Genomic DNA, 27,252 nt, shown 5'->3' with positions numbered 1-27,252 from the left:
ATACAGTGAATGGTAGAACCCTCAAGAGTATTGACAGTCAGAGAGATCTATGTGTACAGGTCCACAGGTCACTGAAAGGGGCAATACAGGTGGAGAAGGTAGTCAAGAAGGCATACGGCATGCTTGCCTTCATTGGCCGGGGCATTGAGTATAAGAATTGGCAAGTCATGGTGCAGCTGTATAGAACCTTAGTTAGGCCACACTTGGAGTATAGTGTTCAATTCTGGTCGCCACACTACCAGAAGGATGTGGAGGCTTTAGAGAGGGTGCAGAAAAGATTTACCAGGATGTTGCCTGGTCTGGAGGGCATTAGCTATGAAGAGCGGTTGAATAAACTCGATTTGTTCTCACTGGAATGACAGAGGTTGAGGGACGACCTGATAGAGGTCTACAAAATTATGAGGGGCATAGACAGAGTGGATAGTCAGAGGCTTTTCCCCAGGGTAGAGGGGTCAATTACTCGGGGGCATAGGTTTAAGGTGCAATGTGTGAGGCAAATGTTTTACACAGAGGGTAGTGGGTGCCTGTAACTCACTGCCGGAGGAGGTGGTGGAAGCAGGGACGATAGTGACATTTAAGGGGCACCTTGACAAATACATGAATAAGATGGGAATAGAGGGATACGGACCCAGGAAGTGTAGAAGATTTTGGTTTAGATGGGCAGCATGGTTGGCACAGGCTTGGAGGGCCGAAGGGCCTGTTCCTGTGCTGAACCTTTCTTTGTTCTTTGTTCCTGGCTCCCCAATGCCTGCAAGTCAGGCAGCCCCCTCTTCTGGACTTGGAACGTTAACTCTGTTTCTCTCTCCACAGATGCTGCCAGGTCTGCTGAGATTTTCCAGCATTTCCTGTTTTTTTTTCAGGTTTCCAACATCCGCAGTATTCTGTTTTCACTTTATAGTCACATCGGTGCATTTAATATAATTAGAAAAGACAAGAATTTTGGCCCTTATCACCTGTAGATATGTTTCAAAGCTTTCCTATTTTGTCCTCAGGGTGTCGCTTGTTGTCACTGAGACTGTGGATGCTGGGCTGTTTGGTGAAGGAATTGTGGAGAGTTTAATACATGCGTGGCAACACCTTCTTCTACCACCAAGGGTGTGTTTTTAATACAATAGTAACCTAATATTGCAACAATAATGTTTGATGCTCCAGTATCAAATACAGCCCTGCAGTCTCATACTTATTCTTTCCTTTTTCTGTTTGATGGTACTACTTTTTGAATATGATTGTCAAAGTTATATTTAATTTTGTTTCTCACAAAATAACATTTATTTATTCCCATTGAAGGTTGGTGCTGACTAGAATTACCTGAATTAATTACATAGTTTACCCAAAAATTGTTCGAAGTGTGTGTGAAGTATTTCTGCCCTTTATAATAGTTATTGGGAGCCAAGCATGTTGAACCTTTTAATGCAGTAACATTACCATGATGTAGTACAGACCATAACAGTAAAATATTAAGAAATTAGCAGAGTATTGTCGCTAAGATAGTTTACGACAACTGAAAACCTTGCACTTGATAAAGGGATGGGAGGCAGTAGGCATGCAGAGAACATGTAATGATTTTTTAAAAACGTGTAAAATAATCTGCAATGATTCAGAATGCAATTGTATACCAAAATGAGGAGCTTTGTATTATTAAGTTTACTTGCACTTACATAGCACCTTTCATATCATCAATACTTCATAAATAATAAATTATTTAATTGAAATGTAAATATTGAAACATATATATATATTTAAATAAATTTAGAGTACTCAATTATTTTATCCAATTAAGGGGCAATTTAGCCTGGCCAATCCATCTACTCTGCACATCTTTGGGTTGTGGGGTGAGACCCACGTGGACACGGGGAGAATGTGCAAACTCCACGTGGATCAAACCCGGGTCCTCGGCACTGTGAGGCAGCAGTGCTAACCACTGCACCACCGTGCCGCCCTATTGAAATGTAAATATGACATATAGTTTGCACACAGCAAAGTCCCATAAACAACATGATCAGGTGAATAATTGATTAACTTGTTTTCAGTCGCTCTGATTGGGAAAGTAATAGTGTAGGGCACAAGGCAAAACTCCTGCTCTTCTTTGAATTGTGGCACAAGATCGCTTCCATCTATCTGAAAATACAAATGGGCTATAAAACATTCTCATAAAGGAAGCTGAAGTTAATTTTAGTAATTGCAGCTTCTGGCTATGAAGCTAGTTCAAACAGAATTCTGTCAACAGTTGTTGTTAGCTGTTAGCCCTGTTTTGTGAAGTACAGTAATACCACTTAAGTTGTGTTATCATCGTCATAACAGAAAAGATTTACCAGAATGGCTTCAGGAATGAGGAATTTTAGCACAGGTTAGGCTGGGGAAGCTGGGGTTGTTAACCTTGGAGCAAAGGAGATGGAGGGGAACACAAAAATCTGGAAAAACTCAGCAAATAGGCAGCATCTGTGGCGGAAAACAATGTCAACTTTTGGAGTCGTCGGGCCGCGATTTAATGGAAGAGTTTCTAAGTGTGGTGGCAAATGGGAACTGCCGGGAACTTCACAATGCTCGGCTTGGCGAGGTCATCACCGCTAGAAAATGTTAATTGGACCACATGACGAGGCACCTCAGGCTTCATGCCGCAAATGACAGTCCTGCCGGCTGATTCGCTGGGTCTGTGCTCGTCAGCCCCCTGCTAACAAGGGAGTGCAGCATTTAAACTGCTCCTGCACATCCGACGCCACACAGCTCACAGCCGTGCCACTGAGGAGACCAGCTCCACGATTCGGGGATGCCTGGCCAGACTGTTGAACAAGGTAGGGGCCAGATGGGATACCCTGTTCCCTCGAGAGGCTTGGAGGATCAGCCGGTGCTGCCTGGGAGGAAGTGGCAGCAGCCGTCAGCTTGGGGAGCGTCACCAGGGGAACTGGCACCCAGTGCTGTAAGGACCTCCACCGGACCGGAAGGGTGGGTTGGCACCGGCCCCCCGACTCCCCTCACACACGAGCATGTGGCTGGCACTGCCCCCTCCCAGCACCATTCGGTGCCCTGGCCCACCCATGTCCAGCATTGCTGCCCAGGCCACCAACCTGCCCCCTCCCCTCCCCATACATCCCACCCCTGTATACTCTGTCCACCCCCCTCCACACATTCCCAAGTCTTTCTCCTCCCACCAAAACCCACCTCCGTGACCAATGACACATGAAGCTTATGATGCCCCCTCTCTGACCCTGTAGGAGAAGTTGGCCCACAACAGACTGGAGAGGGCCCAGACGAGCGGTGGTGTGCCGGACATCAGAGTCCTCGTCCCTGTGGGAATAGGCCCTGGAGGTCACGGGGGTGGTCGAAGACAGATCTGTCACCGACCTAGAGGTTGGTGTACCGCAAAGAGGTGAGGTTCCTCTGGTGCCCCACACAGATGACCTGTCACATGTGAGTTGTTAATGCCATACAGACTGACCCATCCTTCCCACTGACCACATGTCAATTAACCTGCAGGATCTCCATCTGACGGTGCTGGCCCTCTAAGGGGAGCTCCGAGGACACCCCAGTATTCGCGGTAGAGCAGTTATCCCCACTCTTCACCAGTGCAGAGACACAAACCTCGGTGGAAGACAGTCGTGGACGGGTTTCTGGGGCACAATCTGGTGAGCACCACACAGTTGTTGATGCACATCCTGTGGAGGCAGGAATGCCCAGGCGAGACAGCAGTTGGGGTCAGCTGGTTCCCAGTCAAATGCTGAGCTTCTGGACCAGGTTTACCCAGAGCTTATGCAGATACTAGGGTGCTGCTGTGATATTCAGAGGGGAATGTCAGCGACACTCCAGCAGGTCCATAGCCGCTTGGAGGAGCACCAGAGGATATGGGGACTGGAGATGCCGCTGACAATGTGTGGCACCGAGGCCAACACTGCTAGGGTGGCGATGCAGTGGAGACCCTGGTGCACAACGTCAGCAGCATGAATGGAGGTGTTCAAGGCGTAGCTCAATCAGTGACAGCCATGGCTGAGCCCCTCGATAGCATGTCCCAGTCACTGGGAGACGTGACCCACTACTAGATGGACCTTGATGAGGCACTAAGGAGCATGCCCCAGTCTCGGGTCAATGAGGAGCATCGCTAAGGACTTCGACACTGTGCTGTAGACACTGGGGAGCCGCCAGGGCTGGCAGAACCAGATGACCTAGCGGCTGCTGGGGCTCGATCCAGCCATCCCTCCGTCCTGAGGTGAACCTCAGGGCCCTTTGAACACTGACTGGAAGGAGGGGCACTGGGTGTCAACCTGGAGCCACCCTACAGAGTTGGCGTCAGCGGCCACCAGCTCCCCGAGACCAATGCCCCCTGACTGCGGCGCGTCTCGGAATCAGCACCCGGATCAGGACGGCACGGCGGGGCATGTTCCACCAGCACGTGCGACGGGGACCTCCGTCCCCAGGGCCCACAAGGATGCCCGCCATTAGCATCAAAGGCAACAGGATGCGGTAGGCAGAAGGCTGCCTCCACCTTTGATGTGCATCCTGGGGAGACACCTAGACGCAGCGGTGAAGCACAGAAGGCATGTCGAGCATCACTGAGAGGGTACTGTGGGGAGAGGGAGAAGGAGAAGTGGGGGAGTATGCAATGGGGGTTGGAAAGGGGTGGGAGCAGGGATTGGGAGAGTGTGGCGGCACCATTGGGGGATTGGGGCAATAGGGTACACAGATGTACAGTATCCCCCCCCCCCCCCCCCCCCCCCCCACACACTCACACACACACACACACACACACGTACACGTATCCAGGCATGCCACGTGCAGGTGATGGGTGTGAGCAAGCACACTGGACAGGCAGAAGTCAGACTATGGCATAGATTGAGGAGTGCCAGCGCTTGGCTCCTAGTCATGGAAAGTATAGTAATTACAGGATGAAGAATAAAAGCTTTATGGATTTTTCCATAATAAAATGATTTATCTACAACCCAAGAAGAGGGTCCCTATGGCATTTGCAGTCATTCCATTTCTCCTGTCATCCAATTTTATGGACCGCCTGAGCAAGGTGGATAAATAATGCCAAGTTACGGATAGGTTGTGCTGGGCCAACACCCCCTACTTGTTTAATTTAAGATTCTCAAGTTTCAACCGAGAAGTTCGCTCTTCCATAACTCTGGCCTGGATTTGAACCCATATCAAATGTTCTAATTCACTGCACTGTACAATCTTTCAGATTAACTACAACTTCCAAATGATTATAGGTCTGGGGATCACTTAGCTCAGTTGGCTGGATGGCTATTTTATGATGCGGAGTGATGCCAAAGCGTGGGTTCAAGGCCCGTGCTGCCTGAGGTTGTTCATGAAGGCCCCGCCTTCTCAACTTTGTCCCTCGCTTGAAGTGTGGTAACCTTCAGGTTAAACCACCACCAATCAGCTCTCAAAGGCGAGAGCAGCCTCTGGTCCTCTGGCACTATGGCGACATTTACAGTATAGGTCTGGGAAGAAAATCTGCAGAAATATATTTTGAATGTAGAGCTGGGGCGGGATTCTCCAACCCTCCGCCGGGTCGGAGAATCGTCGGGGGCCGGCGTCAATCCCGCCCCTGCCGTGTCCCGAATTCTCCGCCACCGGAGATTCGGCGGGGGTGGGAATCGCGCCGGTTGGCAGCCCCCCCCCCCGGCGATTCTCCGGCCCGTGATGGGCCAAAGTCCTGCCGCTGTCAAGCCTCTCCCACCGGCGGGAATCAAAACACCTACCTGACCGGCGGGAGCAGGCGGCGCGGGCGGGCTCCGAGGTCCTGGGGGGGGTGCCCCCACGGTGGCCTGGCCCGCAATCGGGGCCCACCAATCGGCGGGCGGGCCTGTGTCGTGGGGGCACGCTTTTTCCTTCCGCCTTCGCCATGGTCTTCACCATGGCGGAGGCGGAAGAGACCCCCTCCCCTGCGCATGCGCCGGGTTGACATCAGCAGCTCCGGCGCATGCGCGGACTTACGCCGGCCGGCGAAGTCCTTTTGGCCCCTGCTGGTGTGGCGCCAAAGGCCGTTCACGCCAGCCGGTGGAGTGGGCCTAGCCCCTCAGTGTGAGGGCTTGGCCCCTAAAGGTGCGGAGACTTGTTAGCAGGGGGAGACTTCCGCACCTTTGGGGCGGCCCGACGCCGGAGTGGTTCACGCCATTCCAACACGCCGGGACCCCCTGCCCTGCCAGGTAAGGGAGAATCCCGGCCCTAGAAACTCCATCCTTTCATTTTAACTTAGTTTGTTTTCCTCTTCGAAATATGGTGTTCAATTTTTTTTTGTTTCTCAGCCAGCAAGACTGGAAGGTCCCGCTGAAGGATTTGGCCGTGTCATCCCATTGCACGCTGTTGTGTTTGGCATGGCAGTGGAGTGTCAAGAGATCCGCAGACATCACAGGTTAGTTTCTGGACAATGTTTGGGGGCAATAATGAAATGGTTGCATGTCTGATTGAGCTCATCTGTTGGCTTTTTAAAAGATATATATTTTTATTCTCCTATTTCACATTTTCTCCCAAATTTGCACTCACCAACAATAAACAATAAGCAGTAACGACTATAATGTCAATCCCCATATCAACAACAACAATCCCATCCTCCCACCAACCCCCAAACAACTGCCTGCATATTAATATAAACAAATAACAAAAAGGAATCAGGAATCACCCATTGTCACCATTAACACATACAGCCCCCCCCCCACCCCCATGAATTGTAGAACCCCTCCATCCTTCCCCTCAGTTCAAACTTAACCTTTTCAAGAGTCACGAATGCCAGCAGGTCCCCCCGCCATGCCAGGGCACAGGGTGGAGAGGATGCGCTCCGTCCCAACAGGATCCGCCTTCGGGCGATCAACGAGGCGAAGGCTACAACATCTGCTTCCACACCCGTTTCCAACCCCGGCTGGTCCAACACTCTGAATATGGCCTTCGGAGGGCTCGGGTCCAGTTTCACGTGACCACTTTAGAGATTACCCGAAAAACTTCCTTCCAGTAATCCTCCAGCTTTGGACAGGACCATAACATTTGAATGTGGTTTGCGCCCCCCTCCCCCGCAACGTTCACACACATCTTCTACCTCGCGAAAAGCCGGCTCATCCTCACCCTTGTAAGATGTGCTCTATATACCACCTTCAGCCGAATCAGCCCCAATCTCGTGCACGAGGTGGAGGCATTCACTCTCTGGAGCACCTCACACCAGACCCCCTCCTCTATAACCTGTCCCAACTCTTCCACTTTGCTTTGATCCCTTCCAGTGGTGCTTTCTCCTCCCCTCAAAATCTCCTCAAAATAGCCCCGTAAACTGCCGACACTTCCCCCTTCTCCAGTCCACATGTCGTCAGCATCTCCTCCAGCAATGTGGAGGCCGGCTCCACCGGGAAGCTCTGTATCTCCTTCCTGGCAAAATCTCGAACCTGCGTGTTTCGAAACCTTTCCATCTTCTCCAGCCCATACTTCGCTCCCAGCTCCTTCAATCCTGCAAACCAACCCCCAAGAAACAAATCTTGTAGTGTCTTAATCCCCTTCTCTTCCCATTTTCGAAAATTTCTGTTCCACTTCCCTGGCTCAAATCTAGTTTCCCCCGAATCGGCATTTCCCTTGACCCTGCCCCCAACCCGAAGTGTTGGTGATACACCAATATCAAATTCTCAGTGAAGCTATTATTACCGGACTCCCTGATTATTTCCCTGGGGCCATCGGGAGCTGGGCAGTTGCTAGTGCCCTCAATCCCGACCCCCTGCACATACTCTCCTCCATTCTGACCCACTAGGAGTCAACCCCTCTGACCCAGCTCTGCACCTTCTCCACATTCACCACCCAGTAATAATACATCAGGTTCGGAAGACCCAAACCCCCTGCCTGCCTTGCTCTCTGTAGTAGCACCTTTCTAACTCTGGCCACCTTCTCTCCCCATATGAACGAGGGTAGCACAAGTGGATAGCAATGTGGCTTCACAGCGCCAGGGTCCCAGGTTCGATTCCCCGCTGGGTCACTGTCTGTGCGGAGTCTGCACGTTCTCCCAGTGTCTGCGTGGGTTTCCTCCGGGTGCTCCTGTTTCCTCCCACAGTCCAAAGATGTGTAGGTTAGGTGGATAGGCTATGATAAATTGCCCTTAGTGACCAAAAAGATTAGGAGGGATTATAGGGTTACGGGGATGGGGTGGAAGTGAGAGCTTAAATGGGTCGGTGCAGACTTGATGGGCCGAATGGCCTCCTTCTGCACTGTATGTTCTATAATCATTCCTTCAATATCTCTGGAAGGAAAATCGGCAGGCATTGGAAAATAAACAGAAATCGCGGCATTACGTTCATTTTAACCGCCTGTACCTAACCTGCCAGTGACAGAGGGAGACCATCCCATCTTGCCAGATCAGCTTTCACTCTCCCCACCAAACAAGAAATGTTGTACCTATGGAGCCCCCGACTCCTGAGCAACCTGCACCCCCAGGTATTTAAAGTGAGTCCCTGCCCTGCGGAATGGCAGCCCCCCCCACCCCTGTCCCCACCTCTGACCGAGACACCACAAAATACTAACTCTTGTCTAGATTTAATTTGTACCCCGAGAAAGACCCAAACACCCGTAGCAGCTCCAATATTCCCCCGATTGACACACAGTTCTGATATGTATAACAACAAGTTATTGGCATATAAGGACACCCTATGCTCTATTCCCCCCCCCTGCACTATTCCTTTCCATGCTCCCAAACTTGTTAATGCGATGGCCAACAGCTCAATCACAAGTGCAAACGCCAGAAGGGACATAGGACATCCCTGCCTAGTCCCACAGTGGAGAGAAAAGTATCTCGAGCTGATGTTGTTTGTGCGGACACTTGCCCTCGGCTCCTTATATAGTAGCATTACCCAGTCCACAAATCTTGGTCCAATCCCGAACCGCTCCAGAACTGCCATCAAGTACCCCCATTCTACCCCGTCAAACGCTTTCTCGGCGTCCAATGCCACAACCACCTCTCTTTCCTTCCCCTCTGCTGGTGCCATAACCACGTTCAATACCCTCCTAACGTTTGAAAAGAGCTGCCTCCCTCTCACAAACCCCGTCTGATCTTTACCTATCACCTTCGGGAGGCATTTCTCCAGCCGACCTGCCAGTACCTTCGCCAATACTTTTGTGTCCTATACGACTCTCACTCCGTTGCATCCTTACCTTTCTTAAGCAACAGGGAAATCAATGCCTGCCCCAAAGTTTGTAGTAACACCCCGTTCCCTATTGTCTCCTAAACAACACCCCCTTCGCTATCACCTCCTGAAACAATCTGTTGATTTTAATTGTTTTGTTTTTGGTTTATTTTTCCTGAAGAGAAAGTTGTGTGGTGGACTTCAATTCCATCCTTTAATATCATTTTCTGTTGGATCAGTATTCAGTTCCATCCTTTAATGTCATTTTCTGTTGGACCAGTATGTTTTTGACACCAATTATATATGGATGTTATGTAAGTGTGATTCAGTTTACTGCTGAAGAATAGATTTGTGTTATGGACTGGTAACTTTATAAAATTACCCAAGCTCATTGCATATTCCCAGATTGTATTAACTTTCAACCCAACGGGTTGGCTTGCCTTTGAACCAAGATTTTGTGACATGATAGTATGTTAACCAAACACCAACATTTTTGTGTTGGAGAAAATGAACAGCCCATCTGCAGTTAAGATAAAATGTCTCTGTAAGTCTTAACTGGGATTTACGCAACTCGTGGATAAGGAAAGGTTAGATGTACTAAATAACCAGAATCCATTTCTTTAAAAAAGTGTTGATTCTTTCTCACCCAATCTTGAGGAATTCCTCAAAGAAGCACTCCAAGTTGGCTTGTTTGAAAGTAAGTGAAAGCAACATCTAGTTGAGTAGTTAATCTCCCCAATATTGAGTTATTTCCACTGTGAATATGTTGAATTCTATTAAATGCACCATACTGAAGTGATTATCTACAATGCTAGTGCCAGCATTTCCTGATCACTGCGCTACCTCCCATTGATGGAGAAGAATTGCAAGTTGTTGCAATATTATCAGATTACCGTGTTCAAAATATAATTCAGAGCAAGCATAATGGTGGTAATTACTATTAACTTGATGTATGTGTGGTTTAAAGTGGAGTTCATAAAGTATTTGGGCATTTTGGCTAATTGATTTAATTGAAGGTAAATTTTTGTTTTTATTTACAGCCTCTAGTAATCTTGTTAAAAGGACTCTGATATCATTTTCCAATGTGTTGAATAAACTAGGATTAAAGAAATGCTAATCCATTGTTAGGGCAAGCAATTTGGTCGTGCCATATCAATATTTCACTTGCCACATGTACTGTGACTTTGATTTAAAGTCCTAGAGCTTGTCGTTACCAGGTTTCCAGCCCTGGCATACAGCGGGAAAGAGTGACTGGACAAGTCTGCATGCTCTAGTGCAATATTAACATAAACATTGTGGCGGAAAATGCTCACCATCAAAGGATCAGCATAGAGAGTGCAGCAAGAGAACAAGTGCTGCAAGGAGACATGCCAAGACACTCCTCGTGGTCATTGCAACTATTTTGTGATTTTCAGCATCAAATTACTTACCTATTTGAAATAAAAATACTTTTTGAGGATTGTTTCTGCCTGGTGTTACAGATGTAGTTCTCACAGCATTAAAGGCATTTTTAAAACTATACACAACTTATAAAACAATGTTCAGCAAAGTTAATTGTAGAATGGTTAATCTGAATCTGGCATCACAGTTTGTTCTTATCCTGTTTGGCAGAGTTTGCTTCAGTGAGGTTGGTGGATTGCATTTGAATGAAGCAATAGCATGGCGCAGCCCTGTTGGCAATGAACCCTGTATTGATGATACTGCTGAACCCTACACCACCGAGAGAATGAGACAAGTTCCTGGCGGATACACAGCATTGACCGACCATTTCCAGGCCATGACCATTGATTTCAACAATCCACAGGCATGAGAACTAATTCCATTCCAAAAGCATATTCTTAGTCTGAATCTTCCTTGTTACTCTTGTTATTTAACGTGTTGTACTTAATATTGTTGTCATACTTATGCCAACTGTCTTACTTGAAAGGTATGTGTATGGAGAATTGGGCACAATAGCGTGAATGTCCTTTAGTACTTGATGTTTCACTGTAAATTTGTATCCCTGGGTGAGATAACCAACTGGTCAAAAAAGTCACATAACTAAAATGTCAGTAATAATCAGGTCAGTTCACTGATCCCACATGAAAGTCACTGGGTTGCCACAGTTGAAGGGAATCACATACTTGATGTTGTAGTGTTAAAGCACCATCCAATTTACGCTCTTTTTGAGCATGGCCCTCTACTGGTAGTGAGGATGTGAACTTACACTTATATTTGTAGGATATGAAATGTGGCAGAAACAGTAATTGTTTCTCCTGTTTAAAGGGTACCAGTTGAGTAACAGATCATCATGTAGAGGTTGGGAAGACAAGGATTCTCTGTTCCCAAGCCATGTGTTTCTTGGAGTGTGCTGTTCACAGGTGCAGAATTCTCTACTCCCGCTACTTGTCATTGGGATTTCCAATTGAAGCCCCCCACGCCACTGGGAAACCCATGGGCAGGAGTGTGCTGCCAGCGGGAGCAGAGAATCCCAAGGGCTGGAGAATTCCAGCCAAGGTCTTTGCCTTTCTGACAGAAGACCTCACTGAAATTGCAAATATTTCGAGAAGATTTTGGAATGTGCATACACAAACTTCTAATATGTGCTTGTAGCAGGCAAGGCTCTGCCTGAAGGTATGATGCTAGTGTATATAGCCCTTTAATATTCATCTCTGTCAATAATAAGAAATGTTCTAGGGTACGGGTATTAAAATACAATGCATGTAGGAATTACACAATAAATGGTAGATCTCTTGCAGAGAGATCTTGGTGTGCATGTCCACCGATCACTGAAAGTGGCAACGCATGTGGATAAGGGTGGTCAAGAAGGCAGATGGCATGTTGGCCTTCATCGGTCGGGGCATTGAATATACAAATTGGCAAGTCATGTTGCAGCTGTACAGGACCGTAGTTAGGCCTCAATTGTAATATTGTGTGCAATTCTGGTCGCCACACTACCAAAAGGATGTGGATGCTTTGGAGAGGGTACAGAAGCAGTTTACTAGGATGTTGCCTGGTATGGAGGGCATTAGCTATGAGGAGAGGTTAGATAAACTCGGTCTGTTCTCACTGGAACGATGGAGGTTGAGAGGCGTCCTGATAGAGGTCTACAAGATTATGAGTGGCATGGACAGTGTGGATAGTCAGATGCTCTTTCCTAGGGTAGGGGATATAGGTTTAAAGTGTGAACAGATGTGCGAGGCAAGTGTTTTGCACTGAGGGTGGTATATATGCCTGGGGAGGTGGAGGGAGCAGGTACGACAGCAGCATTTAAGGGACATCTTGACAAATATATGAATAGGGTGGGAATAGAAGGATACGGACTCTGTAAGTGCAGACGGTTTTAGTTTATGCAGGTACCATGGTCCGCGCAGGCTTGGAGGGCCGAAGGGCCTATTCCTGTGCTGTATTCTTTGTAATTCTGCACTGTTTCACCACATTATAGTTAGGCCTATAAGCAATTTTCTTAGTTAAAAGGAAAGAAAAATCACCTTCATTTAGCAAGATTTTAAAAGGCCTCTAAAATTGATAATTATTACTGTGCACAATGTATGATATGAAGTCTGCAGCAAATTGTAACCATCATTTGTGTACATTGTATTAGGAATTGGAAGAATTGGCCACCAGAAAACCTTGTCGACTTTGTCTTCCAATAGTTAAAGAAGGCATGCTGGATGCTATTGTCGCCTGGTTTGTTCTGCAGCTAGATGAAGATACAAGTCTTTCCACTGGCCCTGATGAAGCGACCTGTTGGGAACAGGCTGTGTATCCTGTACAGGGTGTGCTTGGTGAGTTAAATAATGTAACTGGTGGAGTTGCCATTAATTTGCAGGAAAAACCTTTTTTAAAATTCCGAGTTACCCAATTACTTTTTTCTAATTACGGAATTTAACGTGGCCAATTCACCTCCCTTGCACATCTTTTTGGGTTGTGGGGGTGAGACCCACGCAGTCACTGGGAGAATGCGCAAACTCCAAACTGAACGGGGCCGGGATTGAACCCGGGTCCTCGGTGCCGTGAGGCAACAGTGCTGACCACTGCACCACTTTACTGCCCGATTTGAAGGAAAAACGAAGTTGAGTTCAAAAATGGAAATGTTCATAATTACGAGAGTTTTGATCAAGCAACTAGGGAGAAACACTCTTTCCGACAAATGTGTTGGTAACCAGAGGCACTAGATTTAAAATAATTGGAAAAAGAACTAGAGGGGAAATGAGTATAATTTTTTCATGAAAGTCTAGGCTGCACAACCTCAAGGATGATAAATAAGATTCCATAGGAACTTTTTTTTCAGAAATATTTTTATTGAAGCCATTTTTCATATATACACAAATATAAAAATGCACAAGCCAAACCTCAGCAACGGGTAACTAAACTAACAATCCACCAAGCTGCGATTCCCGAGGGTGGAGGAGGAGCAGGTGGAGGGACTGGGGGCGCCGATCGAGCTGGAGGAGGTGGTCAAAGGGATAGGGAGCATGCAGTCGGGGAAGGCGCTGGGGCCGGACGGGTTTCCGGCGGAATTTTATAAAAGGTATTTGGACCTGTTGGGCCCCCTGTTGGTCCGGACCTTTAACGAGGCAAGGGAGGGGGGGGGCTTTGCCCCCAACTATGTCACGGGCGCTGATTTCCTTGATCCTGAAGCGGGACAAGGACCCTCTGCAGTGCGGGTCATATAGGCCGATTTCGCTGCTAAACGCCGACGCTAAGCTGCCAGCAAAGATCCTGGCCACTAGAATAGAGGATTGCGTGCCCGGGGTCATTCATGAGGACCAGACGGGGTTTGTGAAGGGAAGGCAGTTGAATACGAACGTGCGAAGGCTCCTCAATGTCATTATGATGCCGGCCATGGAAGGGGAGGCGGAGATAGTGGTGGCATTGGATGCGGAGAAGGCCTTTGATAGGGTTGAGTGGGAGTGTTTGTGGGAGGTGTTGGAGAGGTTTGGGTTCGGGGAGAGGTTTATCCGGTGGGTGAGGCTGCTCTACGAGGCCCCGATGGCGTGTGTAGCCACAAATAGGAGGAGGTCGGAGTACTTTCGGCTGTACCGGAGGACGAGACAGGGGTGCCCCCTGTCCACCTTGCTCTTCGCGTTGGCGATTGAGCCCCTGGTCATGGCATTGAGGGAGTCAGGGAACTGGAGGGGCCTGGTGCGGGGTGGGGAGGAGCATCGAGTTTCGCTGTATGCGGACGACCTGTTGCTGTATGTGGCGGACCCGGTGGGGGGATGCCGGAGGTGATGAGGATTCTTAGTGAATTCGGGGGTTTCTCGGGGTATAAGTTGAACCTGGGCAAGAGTGAGTTGTTTGTGGTGCATCCGGGGGATCAAGAGGAGGGGATTGGTAGGCTCCCACTGAAGCAGGCAGGGAAGAGCTTCAGGTACCTAGGAGTCCAGGTGGCTGGGGGGCCCTGCACAAGCTCAACCTCACAAGGTTGGTGGAGCAGATGGAGGAGGAGTTTAAGAGGTGGGATATGTTACCGCTGTCACTGGCGGGGTGGGTGCAATCCGTTAAGATGACGGTGCTTCCAAGGTTTTTGCTCCTGTTCCAGTGCCTCCCCATCCTTATCCCGAAGGCCTTTTTTAGGAGGGTCAACAGGAGTATCACGGGATTTGTGTGGGCGCATGGGACTCCGAGGGTGAGAAGAGTGTTCCTGGAACGGGGCAGGGATAGGGGGGGGGCTGGCGTTGCCCAACCTCTGTGGGTACTATTGGGCTGCCAACGCAGCGATGGTGCGTAAGTGGGTAATGGACGAGGAAGGGGCAGCATGGAAGAGGATGGAGGCGGCGTCATGTGTGGGCACGAGCCTGGAGGCGCTGGTAACGGCGCCGTTGCCACTCCCTCCAACGAGGTATACCACGAACCCGGTGGTGGCGGCTACCCTCAAATTTCGGGGGCAATGGAGACGGCATAGGGGAGAAGTGGGGGGCTCGATGGAGGCCCTGGTTTGTCCCAGGGAGCATTGATGGCGGATTTCTGGGCTGGCACAGGGTAGGGGTTAGGAGGTTGAGGGACCTGTTTCTGGGGGGGAGGTTCGCGAGCTTGGGGGAGTTAGAGGGGAAGTTTGGGCTCCCCCCCCCCCCCCCCCCCCCCGGGAACATGTTTAGGTACATGCAGGTGAGGGCGTTTGCCAGGCAGCAGGTTGAGGGGTTTCCCTTGCTGCCCCCACGAGGGGTGCGGGATCGGTTGCTCTCGGGGGGGTGTGGGTTGGAGGAGGGAGGATTTCGGACATATACCGGGTGATGCAGGAGGTAGACGAGGCCTTGGTGGAGGAACTGAAGGGTAAATGGGAAGAGGAGCTGGGTGAGGAGATTGAGGAGGGGACGTGGGTGGATGCCCTGGAGAGAGTGAATTCCTCCTCTTCTTGTGCGAGGCTTAGCCTCATACAGTCCAAGGTGCTGCATAGGGCCCACATGACTGGGACGAGGATGAGTAGGTTTTTCAGGGGCGAGGACAGGTGTGCTAGGTGCTCGCTGATATCACCACCGGGCTCATAGAGTATCGGACCAGCGAGAATGGAAGGGGCGCCAACAATAGTTCCCGGCCCCCCCGCACGTCTCCACCCCCCCCCCCCCCCCCCGCAGACCGACCCCTTATCCACCCCCCCCACCCCCTCGTCGATCCCTTTTCAGAAACAACCTCCTCCCCTGTGGGGCCTTCCCCACCCGCACGAACCTTGAAATCATCCCATTCACCTTTCTAAAAAATGACTTGGGAACTACGAACAGAAACTTGGGCAGCACGGCGGCGCAGTGGTTAGCTCTGCAGTCTCATGGCGCCGAGGGCGCAGGTTCGATCCCGGACCTGGGTCACTGTCCACGTGGAGTTTGCACATTCTCCCCGTGTCTGCATGGGTCTCACCCCCACAACTCAAAGATGTGCAGGGTAGGTGGATTGACCACGCTAAAATTGCCCCTTAATTGGAATTTGTTTTTTTAAGAAAGGAACTTAGGCAGTACCGTCATTTTCGTCTGTTCACGCCACGCCAATGACAAGGGCAATACATTCGCCTCTTGAAGTCCGCCTTCATACCCTCCACCAATTGCGCCAAGTTTAACTTGTGCAGCTGGGCCCAACACCCCATCTGTATCCCAAGAAATTCAACCCTACCACCTAGAGCACAACCGGTCTAACCTAGGATCCAGAACCGTATTGAAATCTCCCTCCATAATTAGCTGATGTCTGTCTAGGTCCGAAATCTTCCACAAAACCCGCCTCAAAAAATCTGCATCATCCCAGTTTGGGGCATAAACATTCACTCACCACAGGTGTCCCCTTCAACTTCCTGCTAACCATCACGTACCTGCCCCCTGGGTCGACTATGATACTGCAAACTGTTTAAGTGTGTGAAAACATACAACAGTTTAACCAGCCTGTTCAACCCCTGCACATTCCACGTAATCAATCGGGTCAGGGTGGGGGGGTGGGGGGGGGGGAAATCCCCACCTCCCTTTCTTGGCAGTCAACCATATCCCTTCTTTGCCCAGCTCCCCCGGATCCATGCCCCGCACTCCGCCTGGCCCTGCCCCCTCCCCTGCTCCCTCTTCCTTTTGACCTCCCACTTCACTCCCGTTAACTAGCCAAACAGCTAGCATGGTGGCCCCGCCCGGGGCCTCTGTCTACCACTCTTTCTCAAATCTGAATTCACCTTCCGCCCCTGAAATCTAAAGCACACTCACCCTCTCTGCTCCCAGTCTTATTAAATTCGCCAATCCACCCATCCTGTGAGTCCACTTTCCTCACATTTAACATCTCCACAGTTCAGTGTCCTCACATTCTTCCCAGTCCATGGCCTCTCATAAACTTACTCGCCTCCTCCGATGTTTCAAAAGTAAACTCCTGATTCTGATGCGTGACCCACAAACTTCACCCCCTCCTTGAAAAGGGCAGCCTTGATCCGATTGCAGCCAGCTCGCTGCTTGGCCAACTCCACACCCAGATCCTGGTATATTCTCAGCTCACTCCCTTCCCAGGTGCATTCTTTCATCTTCCTCGCCCATTTCATGATTTTCTCCGTATGCGAAAATGATGCAGCCTCACCACCATCGTCCTCAGCGGCTCCCCCGCCTTCGGCCTTCTCCTCAGTGCCCTGTGCGCCCTATCCACCTCGAGGGGCAATCAAAAGTTCCCACCCCATCAGCTACTCCAGCATATTTGCCACATATGTAGTGGCCTGCACTCCTTCGACCCCTTCAGGCATCCCCATGATCCAGAAATTCTGCCTCCTGGAGGGATTGTCGAGGTCCTCCACCTTCTCCCTCAAACCTCTTATGGCTGTCCGCCTCCAACATCCATCTTTGCCTCCAGCGAGGCCAGACGGTCCTCGTGCTCCCCCAGCGACGACTCCACCTTTTGGAGTGCCAGGGCCTGCACCTCCAATCTCTGGTCCACTCTCTCGATAGCCACCCTAAGCGGCTCCACCACCGTAGCCAGGTGCTCGGTGGCCTCCTTCCCCTGCTGCTCGAACTTGATGTTCAAAACGTTCACGAGCTGCTCTGTAGACCACTGGGCGGGCAACGATGCCCCAGTGCCTTCTGCCATCTTCTGTGTCGCACCTAGAGTATTATCGTGGTCAAGCTGCTGCCTCTTCTTTGTTACACTCCTCGTCCGGTAAACCATAAACCGGCCCCATCAGAGGATTATTGCAATTCTTCAGTGCTAATATAGCAATCGCCAGCAAACATTGAGCTGAATTTAATGATCTCTCAATGGTATCTGTCCACTAGACAGAAAGCCAGTGGCAACCCTGCCACAACTATTTCCAGGAGCCCTGATGGGATGTAATGCTAATCAGAGTAGCCAATTATTTTTCTTTTCTAATTAAGGGGCAATTTAGCATGGCCAATCCACCTAACCTGCACATCTTTGGGTTGTGGGGGCAAAACTCACGCAGACACGGGGAGAATATGCAAACTCCACATGGACAGTGACCCAGGGCCGGGATTCAAACCCGGGTCCTCAGCGCCGCAATCCCAGTGCTAACCACTGCGCCGCATGCCGCCCTTTCCATTGCTGACTTAATGAAGTCTGGGTGTAATATAACGGCTGCGTTGTGCTGGGCGTGAATCTGAGCAAGCCGGTTGGATTGTGGGAGAGTCTGAAATCGTGAACCGTGCTGGGCGCTGATCGGTTTCTGATCTAACCGGCCCAGTTCCATTACCAAGATCTGGATTCCGCCACAATGTGGCGAGAAACCAATAATCATCAATTAAGGACAATCTCCATTTCAATAATGGGGGAGGGAGGCAGTTGGCTGCCATCGGTGGAGGGACGCCCCTGGTCTGGGTAGGCGGGGGGGGGCCCTGCAGGTCCAACATTCCTCCCCCTGGATCGTGTATACCCATAACGAGGACAACTTCTGCTGCCTGCCCATCCCAGCGAACACCCCTGGGACAGAGCCGTGTCTGTGGTAATATGGTGTAGGTCACTATAACTCCCACTGACTGGCGACCTCTGGCCACACAGCTGAATGCCATCGCAAATAGAGAATTGGCAATGTTCGTAATGTGAGCACTCCACACAGAGCACTTCACAGCTGCAGGTTGTGTTTGCTGCTTGCTCCTGCCGGTGGCTGCAAAAGCCTGGAGGCTTGCTGTTGCTCTTTCCCTTCCTTTTCTGCATATGGAATGAAGGACAATTTTTTCCTAAGATACCTGGCACCTCAGGGGGACGTACGAGTCCAGAAGGCAATGCGGTTTGAAGCAAGAAGACACTGCGGACCCTGCTGTACGATCCAAATGGGCCATCTGATGACGTGCTGAAGAAATGCTTTTACACATTGATGATGCTTTTGTTGCTGGTGTGGTGTGGAGGTTGTGTCAGGACATTCTCATCACTTTCATGGACTACCAGTGACTTTTTATGTTCAGTAGCCACCTGCTGCTTCCATTATGGAAGCCGTTCAGGTCGCTGGTGTTCCTTGTTGTCCTTTTGTACTGCGTTTGGTATATGGAGGGGGGGGGGGGGGCAGAATTATATGATGTCCCATGTAACTGCCTTTTAATGTTTTGCTGGTTGCAACCTCTCCTGCCTCTGCGGCCTGGGAGTTAGAATGGATCGCTGCCAGTGCTGCAGAGGGGGTGGTGTTTTTTGCTTTCTCTTCCTCTTCCGCTATGCTCCATGTCAGTGCAACCTTCCAGTGATTAGCTTACCAAACAGCTTACCACTGATAAAGGCCCACTGGGGGAGGGAAGGGCTGGTTTTGTGTTTTCCTTTGGTGCACGCTACTGATGATGGTGGGATGGGTGGGTGAGGCGTTCCTACCCCCGACTGTGTCCCGTGTCGGCATGATCTTTTCCGGTGGTCTGTGCTGTTCGTTCTTACGCATGCAGGGATGCACGTGCAGTCATTCACTCATATACTCTTTATGCATACATGCTCTCACCGATATGCACGCACTGATGTTCACATACATACTTTCCTGTACATGCATTGGCTGCCTTTCCATCGACGTAGGTCTGCTGCAGCAGGGGGTAAGAGTGCTGACCTGGCTGCTGGTGGCATTGTTCCTTCGTTTTTTGATTTTTTTTGTGTACGGCTGGTGACTTTGTTGTCTTCCTGCCTGTTTTGTGTTCTCCTTCGGTGGTGGCTCTGTATTTGGTTTGGATTATAATGTGCCGAAACTGTTCTGGACTGAACTGTGCCTCTCTGGGGAGGGTTGGAATGTTTTTCCCTCTCTCCTTCTCCGTACTCCCTGTTGGAGTTCGGTATGCTGGGTAGGTGTGCCTTTCCGCTGATGTTGGCCGTGGGGGGTGTGTTCTGGATGCCAATTGTTTGGTGTCCCCATTTTGTATTTTGCATCAGCTACGGACATCTGACTGGGACATCTGATTCCACTTGATGTACATCAGCAACTGTGTGGTACTCACCAAATTGTTCTCCAGAAGCCAGTCCACTACTTTCACCCACTGAGATGTGTGTCCCTGCGCTGATGGAAGGTGGGGATGATAGCTGTGACGCCTCGATGATGACATCCTCATAGCTCTCCTCCGGGTTGTTTTCTTGGGAGGCAGAGGGGCCATCCTCGCATGAGCCGGCACCACTGGATGGAGTTCCTGCGGAAGAATGGACAAGTGATCAATGGTAGGAGTGGATTATTATTCTGGCATGAACAACACACGTGTGACAGGTCACCTGGTTGGGGGCCAGTGGATACTCACCACTGCGGCGCAGGGAAATTTCGACATCGGTGACCACTCTGCCCTCTGTCACCCCTGCAACCTCCAGGGCCCATTCCTCACAGGGGGTTACGACTCTGATGTCCAGCACCCCGCCGCCCATCTGGGCCCCCTCCCATCTGTTATGGGCCAACTTCTCCTGCTTGGTCAGAGAGAGGGCGTTGTGAGGCGGACGCTTCATGCATTGGAGGGGGGGGGGGGGCTATGGCGGAGGACAGGCATGGTCATCACTGCTTGGAATGGGTGGGATGTGCTGGTGGGTGCCCAGGCGCAGGCATTTCCGATGTGAAGTCCGTGAGGCATCATTACCTGCCCCAATTGACGTTAGATACCGGTGGTGGTCTCGCCAGGTCGGCCATTGGGAAGCACATCTTCCCAGCAATTCCCACTCGCTACCACAGAGAAACATTTCCGTTAGAACGCGCTCTTTACACCTGTCACCAAAAATGCTGTCTGATAGCTGAGTATTTCCAGTATTTTATGTTTTTAAAAAATATTTCCTTTTTCCTTAATTAATCCTTCACCTATCTTGGGATAGGCCATCCATTTAGCAAGCAAAAATGTTTAGAACTGTGCTTTTCCATGGAACATAATAATACTGTCATGTATGTGATTTTGTGATGTATCTCCAAATCTCACCCTGCATGAAAATCGCCCCTCCACATCATTTCCTCCTGATTTCAGCTAATATATTGCAATAATTTTTCTGCAGCATTGTTTAATTTCATATTTTCAAGCACTGGCAGTGTTGCATTGTCCTTGTTGCAAACGTCTGAGATATGGTACAATATGTTTATCTCCTGATTCTAGTGTTTAATATTTTGGCACAAAATTGATTTATTGGAGCAGGCTCCATGTGTGTGTCCTGATTGAAAAAAATGCCATAATTCCAGTGGTTCTAATTTCCCCAATTAATTAGTCTACATTCCATGTGAGTGATGGCATTATATCATATCATCCAAACTCCTTAATTAATATGGGGACTTTGTTTTTGAAAAGTCACTCAATTGAAATGCAATACTTAGTTACATTTTCCTCACATCTGTTTATTCTCCCCTGTTTTAGGCCAGACGGTAAAACCTGGTAATACTCTTGTCGTTGATGTTTCCTGCAAGAACTCATACCTGGTTTTTCACAGCATTGCTGTATTGAACCATGAACACAAAATGGAAATTGAAGTGAATACCATGAGCAATCAAACAAGTAATACTCTTGCAAGTGAGGCTGAACTTTGTGATGCTTTGGCCAACCTTCAGACTACAAGTGAACCCAGAACGACCCTTCTGCACTGTTTGCTGGAATCTTCAGAAATAGCTCGTCTCAATAACACGCAATATAACGACCATTTCAAGTCTGCCTTAAGCAGTGTATTGTCTTCATTAACATCAATGGAAGGTGGAATCGGTGTCTCACAGAACATAGGTGACAGGAGTTTGAATATGAATTGTGAAAATACTAATGGCCAAAGTTCTTCAGATCTAACCTCTGATATGTTGTGTGTATTGGATGTATCAGAGGGTTTTTCCATTTTGCCCTTGATCGCTGCCAAGTTGGGACCCGTTAAAGTTTTTAGTTCCTTGGAAAAAGTACCGCAGCAAGCTGCATTAAGTGCTTTAGCAGAATTAAATGAAATTTCAAAGGATGTGTTGGAGTTTTGGCATAATTACTTGGAGGATGACTCTCCCCTATTACAAAGGCCTCAAACAGGCAAACTATGGAGTGTGATTATTCTTGATGCAATCGAGATGTGTGGACTCATACGACAAGGATTGGTGGAGAAGGCCATTCTAGCTAGGTATGTCAGCTTTTCTTTAATGTTTAAAAAGATATAACTAAACAATAAGTCTTGTAAAATCATTCTTGCTGGAGCAATGGTGAAAGGGAAGGAAAATCAATTGGTGACTTACATTTGACCTAATTTGTAACATTTCACTGTGGCAGTGGGGTTCTCTGAGCTTTTGTTCTGTACATCAGAGCCTGTGATGGATGGGGGTGGATGCAGTGCTGAATTCCACATTCCCATTAACTTGTGCAAATGTTATAATTGCTGTCACTAACAAAACTTGGTGTACAGATGAAACATTTATCCAGGTATTCGGCGACAACTTTAAAACAGCCGTTTCCAATCCTTAAGGTCCGCAATTTTCAAGCAGAACAAAAAAATGAATCATGATAATGAGTGCAGTTAGAACTGTTTAAGGCTCCAGCCCTGGATTGTCAGTTCTAAAGGACAGCTGATTGGGCATCTCTGTCAGAGAAGGAGATTTTAGAGATACAGTGAGCTGTGAAGAAGGCTGTCCGATAGGATGGGGACTGCTGTCTGGTAAATTTGAGACTCTTTTTTTAAAAAAATGTTTTATTTAAGTTCTTTACGTATTTTACTATACAAGCAGTAAGAGTAACTGTGCCAATTACAATGTGCATATCAATTTCCCTTACGCCAGTTGCCCCTCCCCCCCTTAGTTTCCCCCCTTTCCCTCGTTGTTTCAGGGTCCTTTACTGGTCAGTATTAGTTGTCTGTTATTTACAAATGGGCAGTGCCCTCCCTGCCCCCACTTTTGTTGTCTGGCGGAGTTGAAAGCAAAGTCCATTTGTAGCTTTTTCCTCTGTGCCAGCAGCTCCATGTAATGTGGAGCATGGTCGCAGATTACAATTGTGGAGTGTTCCTCTCTTACTATTTCTGGAAGCACCGATTGTAATCTGCGACCATGCTCCACATTACATGGATGTGATGTTGGAGATGGGCTGTGTCCAATATCCCACATGGAGGTTGGACACAGCCCTTTTGGCTGACAAGGTCTTCTGACAGAAAATATCACAGGTCATAGCCGAGTAAGTCACTAAGAACCAGAATGGGGAAGTCTCGCCTTCCACGGTACTCCGAGGCCCCAACCATAGAGCTACTGGCGGAAAGGAAAAAGCTACAAATGGACTTTGCTTTCAACTCCGCCAGACACGGGGGACCTTATACGAGAATGGAGACAAGACTAGCCGCCTGCTGGCTCACCAGCTGAGAAAGCAGACAGCCACGAGGGAAATAGCTCGGGTAAAGAATAACAGGAGCAGACTGGTAGCCAACCAAAAAAAGGTCAAAGAAGCATTCAAGGCCTTCTATCGGGGACTGTACACCTCTGAACTCCCCCGACGGGGTCTCTGGAATTAAACAGTTCCTCGATGGACTGGGCATGCCAGTCGTGGGGGACGACAGAGGAAGGGAGCTGGAAGCACCACTAGGACTGGGAGAGGTCATGGAGAGCATCAACTCCATGCAGGCAGGGAAGGAGCCGGGACCCAACGGGTGCCCGGCAGACTTCTACAAAACATTTGCAATAGCACTGGCCCCCACCTGCAGGAAATATTTGCAGACTATAGGTCCCCATCGCCTCCCGGTACCCGAGGGAAGGGGACAGGACCGGCCCCCCGAGGGTGCACCTTTCCCGGGGAGGGGGTTCAGATTCACTCCCTTACACTCTGGCCGGGAGAGGGCGCTCCTTGTGCCCGGCAGACTTCTACAAAACATTTGCAACAGCACTGGCCCCCACCTGCAGGAAATGTTCGCAGACTATAATAATAATCTTTATTGTCACAAGTAGGCCTACATTAACACTGCAAAGAAGTTACTGTGAAAAGCTCCTGGACTAACCAGCGAGGGGCACCTTGCCTCCAATGCTAACACAAGCCACCATATCGCTGATACCCAAAAAGGACAACCCAACGTAGTGCGGATCATGCAGACCCATTTCACTGCGCAATGTGGATGTGAAAATACTCACAGAAGTCCTCGCCGCGTGGCTGGAGAACTGCAGACCACACAGGTGGTCTCATGACCAGGCGGGCGTTGTTTTTTTTTTGTAAATTTAGAGTACCAATTCATTTTCTCCAATTAAGGGGCAATTTAGTGTGGCCAATCCACCTACCCTGCACATCTTTGGGTTGTGGGGTGAAACCCACGCAAACACGGGGAGAATGTGCAAACTCCCAAACGCCCCACGGACAGTGACCCAGAGCAGGGATCGAACCTGGGACCTCGCACCGTGAGGCACCAATGCTAACCACTGCGCCACCGTGCTTCCCCTAGGCGGGCTTTGTTAAGGATAGACAGCTAACTGCGAAGATCAGGCGCCTGCTGAACGTGAAAGTGACCCCACCCAGTGAGAACACACCAGAGATGATAATTTCTCTCGATGCAGAAAAGCACTTCAACAGAGTCGAGTGGAAATACATTGAGGTACTAGTGTGGTTTGGACTAGGGACATGGGTGAAACTCCTGTACAATTCCCCCAAGGCGAGCGTACGGACCAACACCACCAGCTCGGAATACTTCCAGCTGCAAAGGGGCACAAGGCACGGGTGCTCAATGTCCCCGCTTTTATTCATCTTGCAATTGAGCCACTGGTGATTGCCCTGAGAGCGAGAGGTTGGAAGGGCATCTGAAGGGGGGGGGGGGATCCCCAGGGAAACGGGGTGCTAATGGCTACAGATACCAAGGGGAAAGAGTGCTAATGGCAGGCCCCAGAGAGAACAAAAGATGTGAAAGGCCAAACAGCAGAAAAACTTAACATCAGAGGATGAACTGTAGGTGTGGGGGGAGGGGGAAGCAAAGAGGAGAAAGGGTAAGAAAAGGTGGATAAGATGGGGGGGGGGTTAAAAATATTTAAAAAGACAAGAAAGAAAGAAATGGTAAAAGACAGTTAAAATGAAATGGGATGAAAACAAATGGGTCGAGGTGGGGTAGAGATAATCATCTGAAGTTGTTGAATTTGATGTTGAGACTGGACGGCTGTAGCATGCCTAACCGGAAGATGATATGTTGTTCCTCCAGTTTGCATTGAGCTTCACTGGAACATTGCAGCAGGCCAAGGCCAGACATGTGGGCATGGGAGCAGGGTCTTGTGTTGAAATGGCAAGCAACGGGAAGGTCAGGGTCCTGAATGCACACAGACCGAAGATGCTCAGCAAAGCGATCACCCAGTCTGCGTTTGGTCTCTCCGACATAGAGGAGATCACATTGGGATCACAAATGCAATAGACCAAATTGGAAGAGATGCAAGTGAAACACACCTTAACCTCGAATGAGTGTTTTGTGCCTGGGATGTTGAGCATGGAAGAGGGAAAGGGGCAGGTGTTACACCTTCTGCGATTGCATGGAAAAGGTACTGGGTATGGTGGAGGAGTGGACTAGATTATCTCGGAGGGAACGGTCTCTGCGGAATGCTGACAGAGGGAGTGAAGGGAAGATGTGTTTGGTGGTGGCATCACGCTGGAGTTAGCGAAAATGGCGGAGGATGCTTTGTATACGGAGGCTGGTGGGATGAAATGTGAATGAGGGGGACTCTATCCTTGTTCTGGGAGGGAGGGGGTGTGGATAGTGGCACGGGAGATGCACTGCACATTGTTGAGGGCCCTGTAGGTGGGAAATCACGGTTGAGGAAGAAGGAACACCTTTCTAAAGTACCATTTTGGAAAGTGGCATCATTGGAACAAATGCGATGGTGGCAATGGAGTTGAAAGGGATGGAGTCCTTACAGCGTGTAGGGTGCGAAGAGCTATAGTCCAGATAGCTGTGGGAGTCAGTGGGCTTGTAGTGGATATAAGTAGATAGTCCATTGTCGGAAATGGAGACGGAAAGATCAAGGAAGGGAAGTAAAATAACGTTCTTTACCATGATAAGTGACCCAGAGCCTGGCTGGGAATAACATCCCGAATCTGAACTTGCTCTTTTACAGGGCCACCTTTGCGTGGTTAAATTCAGCACTGCGTTTGCAGGTCCACCCCAATGCCCTGGTACACTCTGATTTTATGTCCCTCCCAGTTGCACGCCTTTTGTTTGTCGAGCCCAGCGAAGGATCCTTTCTCGGTCCTGATATTTGTGCAGCTTGGCTATTATCGCCGTCGGCTGCTTCCTGGCCCTGGGCTTTGGTCAGAGTGACATGTGTGCCCTGTCGATCTCTGGCGGTTTGGAGAAGCTGAACCTCCCAACCAGGTTGCCCATCATTTGGGCCACGTAATCAGTTGGGTCCCTGCCCTCGATCCCCTCTGGCAGGCCCACTATCTGAATGTACTGCACCCTCGACCGATTTTCCTGGTCCTCGACCTTCCCTTTCAGGCTCTCCTGGGCCACCACTAACCTCTTGATCTCGGCTTCCAGGGCAATGATCCGTCAACGCCTTTTCCAGCTCTTGTATCGTGCTCCGCTGGGCTTCCAGTTTCCTCCCTATGCTGTCAAACGCCATCTGGATGGCGGCTACTGGCTTCGCCACCTTGACTGATGCATTTATCTCAGCCTTCATGTCACCTTTCGTTGTGATTAGTTACTTGGTTGGGAACATCCTTTTTTTTTGTCGCATGGAGTAGAGTCACCTGATGTGTGACTGCTGAGCACATACCCACCACTGGAAGTCGACTTTGAGATTTTCTTTAAAATGTTTTCATGGGCACAGCTAATCCATGTACTCTGTCATGCAGTACAAACTCTGTACTTTAATGATTCTACATTCTTTGTTGTATTTATTTGTGGTCACTTTTCATCCCTCCTCTTTGGCACACTATCCAATCTTTGCTTCTGCCTTGGAAGTGCTTTGGGAAATTTTACTCCATTAAAGGTGCTATGAAAATTCATGTTTCTTCTAAGTGTGTATTATTTCTGGATCTGAAAAGTACAAAATTGTGCTACAAGCAAAGCAAGTTGATGTGTTCCATCGATCTCGGAAAGACACAAAGTTTTAAGTTTAGTGGTGAATCAACTTGATTGTTGGGACTAGTGGTATTTTTGTATTTTGTTTTTAGATGTTTGCTTCGACCAGAGGGAAGATTGTTGCCTCGGTGCATAAAAATATATGGAATGTTCATCGAATCTGAGACATTGCAGCAAGAATGTTCTGTCCAAGGAAAAGAAGCCACTCTGGGGTTCAATATTGCACCTTTCATCAATCAGTTCAAGGTTCCTTATCTATTTTTATAGTGTAAATATTAGACATAAAATTAATTTTTATTAATGAATATACAGAGAATAT

General features: G+C 49.1%; 1 protein-coding gene across 2 annotated transcripts in view; it reads left to right on the top strand.

Annotated features, from left to right (window-relative positions):
* Window positions 1-27,252, top strand: part of prmt9 (protein arginine methyltransferase 9) — a 74,259-nt gene that overhangs the window by 41,517 nt on the left and 5,490 nt on the right. The window contains exons 5-10 of one of the 2 annotated variants that reach the window (XM_038791958.1): window positions 993-1,095; window positions 6,246-6,352; window positions 10,698-10,890; window positions 12,670-12,853; window positions 21,305-22,034; window positions 27,026-27,179. In XM_038791958.1, coding sequence (XP_038647886.1) covers window positions 993-1,095; window positions 6,246-6,352; window positions 10,698-10,890; window positions 12,670-12,853; window positions 21,305-22,034; window positions 27,026-27,179 — 1,471 coding nt within the window. The remainder of the gene's footprint in view (window positions 1-992; window positions 1,096-6,245; window positions 6,353-10,697; window positions 10,891-12,669; window positions 12,854-21,304; window positions 22,035-27,025; window positions 27,180-27,252) is intronic. The other variant, XM_038791959.1, reaches the window with a different exon arrangement.

This window comes from Scyliorhinus canicula, chromosome 3 (genome assembly GCF_902713615.1).
Source record: "Scyliorhinus canicula chromosome 3, sScyCan1.1, whole genome shotgun sequence".
In the NCBI taxonomy this organism is placed as follows: Eukaryota; Metazoa; Chordata; class Chondrichthyes; order Carcharhiniformes; family Scyliorhinidae; genus Scyliorhinus; species Scyliorhinus canicula.
Note: the sequence above shows the minus strand (reverse complement) of the source record. Positions and strands in the feature narration are given on the sequence as shown.